General features: G+C 41.8%; 1 protein-coding gene across 1 annotated transcript; it reads left to right on the top strand.

Annotated features, from left to right (window-relative positions):
- The first annotated feature begins 2,087 nt into the window (after positions 1-2,087).
- Positions 2,088-3,353, top strand: LOC147823483 (endogenous retrovirus group K member 13-1 Env polyprotein-like). The gene has a single exon (XM_087193020.1). The coding sequence runs from the start codon at positions 2,088-2,090 to the stop codon at positions 3,351-3,353; it is 1,266 nt and encodes a 421-aa protein (XP_087049146.1).
- Positions 3,354-3,765: the final 412 nt, after the last annotated feature.

Genomic DNA, 3,765 nt, shown 5'->3' with positions numbered 1-3,765 from the left:
GTGCTTTCTAATGCTTTTTTCTGATAATGTTAATGGCTTAATTTTTCTTAATGGTTTAGATTCAATGAAATATAGTTTTAAGGAAAATTTATCTATAAACTAAAGTTTACCTTCTCAAAACGATGTATTCTATAGTCATGCAGCAATTTAGACAGCAACTTTCTGCCTTAAATATTATCAGTGAGAGGAGAAAAACTGTCCTGAACAAATGTCTCTCCTCAAATGGGTGAAAGTGACATTGCCAGTGAATAGAGCTGCTACCTCTTATCTGTGCGTAATAACGTCTCTCACTGGCACCCATTCAGCTGCCACTTAGTACAAAAGTCTGCATGCCATTTAACAGGTCTGCATGAATACACCTAACCAATCAATGGCTCCTACCCATTCCACAAGGACACCAGTCTGTTACCATTACTAGAGACTGTCAACAGAAAATGACACCAGAGTCACAAAAGGCACGGTGATGTCAGTTTAATCAGAGAGCAGACAAAAAGGCAAACAATGCTACCCAGGATAGAAGTGTAACAAGGAGACTCAGAGGTTGGCATAAGCCACTCTTGGCAGGTCCCAGTGAGACTGGTTTGAAATTCAATGATATAAAATCCAATATGATGACTTAGACAATCAGAACTGTTTTTCCCCAATTCAATTAAATTGGCGACTGCTGCTGGCAGAAGGAAAATTTATATATGAATTATATATATATATATATATATATATATATATATATATATATGTAGTGCAATTTGAATTGATCTTACAAGAAATAAAACTAAATTTTACTCTAAGAAAAGCACCAGAACCTAAATTATATTATTTTAAAATTTGTTTAATGAATTGCTTCAGTTTTCTTTCAATGGAAAATTATACATTTAAAAAAGTCTTATAATATTATGGATGAAATTTGGCCTAATGAGGTAGCCTGACCTTGCTAAAATGCTTCTTGTTCCTCAAATGTAAATCTGATAAGTTAGCAAGAGTTCACATAGCACCGGGAAGAGTATTTAGAACTGGGTGGTCTAAAATAGTTTTTTAGATGATATCAGCTTTTCTTGAACTCTGTATGAAAACACACTGTGTATGGACCCACGTGCTTACCAAAGCCTTGTGTATTCAAAACATATATAAGTAAAGTGATTTTGGTATAACTCAGACAGACAAGCTGAGCTGCTGACCCTCCACTCAGTTGTCTGTCTCATTCTGTAGTCGCTGACTCCACACCTCCTCTCAGGACCTGAGCCCGCTGGAGCAGGACTCCAGCAGGTGGCGCCCGAACAGGGACCTGAAGAGGATGGCGACTCACCCATTTAGATTCCAGACTGTCTCATACGACCTTATGGCGGACCTTCCCCCTTACCAGCCTCCCAGAACGTCGCCTCCCCCGCCTTTAAAGAACAAACGCCTCCTCCTCCCTGTAATTCCCCCTCGCCTCCTTTTCAAGATTTACGGGTGGCCCACATCATTCCTCCTTTCCAACAGCTGCGGCTTCAGGGAGGAGTGCCAAGAAATCCCGTCAGGCCAGACCTACTCGGACCGTTCCTCCTCCGACCTGGGGCTAGTTTAAAAGCTTGACTGAGAAGGCAAGAGCACTGATCGTTGAACAAGAGACTTCACCTACTGCTGACAACCTCTTTGTAGCTATCCTTGCTATAATCGCTGCCCAGGTATTATTAATGCCTCTTTTGTGAAAAGCTGAGGATTCTATGTATTGGACTTATATGCCTGATCCCCCCGTGTTACGTCCTGCCACCTGGGACCACGATGTCCTCAAGGCGGTCACCAACCATTCTAAGTTACTGGAGGGTGAGGGAAATAACTTTTTGTTACATAAGCTTTCTTATAATATTTCCTATCATGGTCATAGCGACAGCCTGCCGATCTGCTTTTCTTTTTTTGGTACCGGAGATCGAACTCGGGTCCTTGCGCTTGTGCAGCAGGCGGCGAAACCACTGAGCTAAATCCCCGGCTGCTTTTCTGTTCTTAATACCACATTTCCTTTCAGTTGTATTTTCCTTTCCTATAAGACTTTATTGGCAGATTCACCTGTTTTTACCCCTGAAGCAAAAAGGGAGCTGTGGACCTTAAAGATGCAATTGCCCGATTATTCTAGGCTCTGGCTTGTTAATGCTTCAAAGCCTAAGTTTATGCCTCCGAATATTCCACCCTGTGTTAATGCTAAGGATTTAGATGGCACCTGGAATTACATTGATAGAAAATCTGGGTTCCCCTCTTGGTTTTCTTGTGGCTTTAAAATGCTTGATTTGTATTATGTCCCTTCTAATACTTCCTTAAAAATATTTGATTGGTCTGTGTCCAGCCCCACATATAATTATCGCCAATATTTAAAAGATAATTCAGCAACATTCGGATGGCAAGATTCCTTGATCCCGGAGTCAGAACCAGTCATACACTGGTACCCCCCAGGGTGGCCAGCTCTCCTGTTTACTGTCTTTACCCCACATGGGCCCCTGACACAACCGGGTCTGTATAGGCTCTTTGCAGCAACTAATATGATTTACTTAAAAGGCCCTCTCAACTGTTCCCCGAGAAAGTGCCATGTTCAAGCTTGCGTTACCAGCCCGTATGCCATTCTATTTGAGGGCCCCAGTGGCACTCCTCAAGTCACCAAAGCCATTGGGGGTGTTTATTCTGTTCAATGCACACAATGTGTTTTAACCAATTGTATTACTTCTTCCATGTATGGGGAAACCTTCTTGCTCCTTAAAGAGCCCCCCTATGTACTTTTACCTGTGTACCTTAATCAGCCTTGGTTTGATGACCCCAGCATGCATGCTTTGGATATTATCTCCACTTCACTTTCTCGACCCAAGAGGTTTGTAACAGCTTTGATTTTAGGCATTACAGCATTAATTTCTATTATTGGTGCCCTTGCGGCTACCACCACAGTGCTAGTCCAACAAGTCCATACGGCCCAACATGTGGATCAATTATCAAAAAATGTTTCACTAGCACTGGTAGCCCAGGAAAAAACTGATAAAAATTTAGAAGATAGGATTAATGCCTTAGAAGAAACATTTCTTTTTATTGGCAATCAACTCCAGAGTATCAAAGTCAGGCTTACAGTTAAATGTCATTCTAATTTCAAATGGATCTGCATCACTCCCTTACTATATAATTCCAGCTCTATTTCCTGGTCCCAGGTCCAGGCTCACTTAAAAGGAGTTTGGAATAATTCAGACCTCTCTATGGACCTTCAGGACCTTCATCAAAAAATTAAAGATATCAGTCGAGCGCACATGGAGGCCACCTCCGCTGCAGAGGTGGCGAACACTTTCTTTAATTCGTTAAGTTCCTATGTTTCTGGAAAAAAAAAATTTCTCTTTCTTCATTAATCTCAGCATTACCATACTTATAATTTTGTTCCTGCCTTTTATCCTTCCAGTCATCCTCCGACAATTGAGTAAAACCATCCGGATGACCCAATTGGAATTACAGACACTTCATTTAAAAAGTAAAAAAGGAGGAGATGGCGCAGGGCATGGTCACAATCTCGCTGCTTGACACAGCTCCAGTGAAACCGAGACTATGGCTGAAACCACGACTCTGTCTTTTGCTTTCGCTGCGGTAGTAATTACCTTGGTGCTGTACTCCCCGGGAAATCACTGAAAGGATAAAAGTCATTACTTCAGAAATGGTTACTAGGCCGGGATTACAGGGAGAAATTGTAAATCCATTTACAGAAAAGCCCCTCACTCATACCTCCATGAGTAGTGGGGACGTGACATCCATATGCCCTGACTGTAC

This window comes from Heterocephalus glaber, unplaced genomic scaffold (assembly GCF_053883595.1).
Source record: "Heterocephalus glaber isolate CG9 unplaced genomic scaffold, H.glaber_assembly_v1.0 deba00001577, whole genome shotgun sequence".
In the NCBI taxonomy this organism is placed as follows: Eukaryota; Metazoa; Chordata; class Mammalia; order Rodentia; family Bathyergidae; genus Heterocephalus; species Heterocephalus glaber.
The sequence above is the reverse complement of the archived record's forward strand: the minus strand, read 5'-3'. Positions and strand labels throughout refer to the sequence as shown.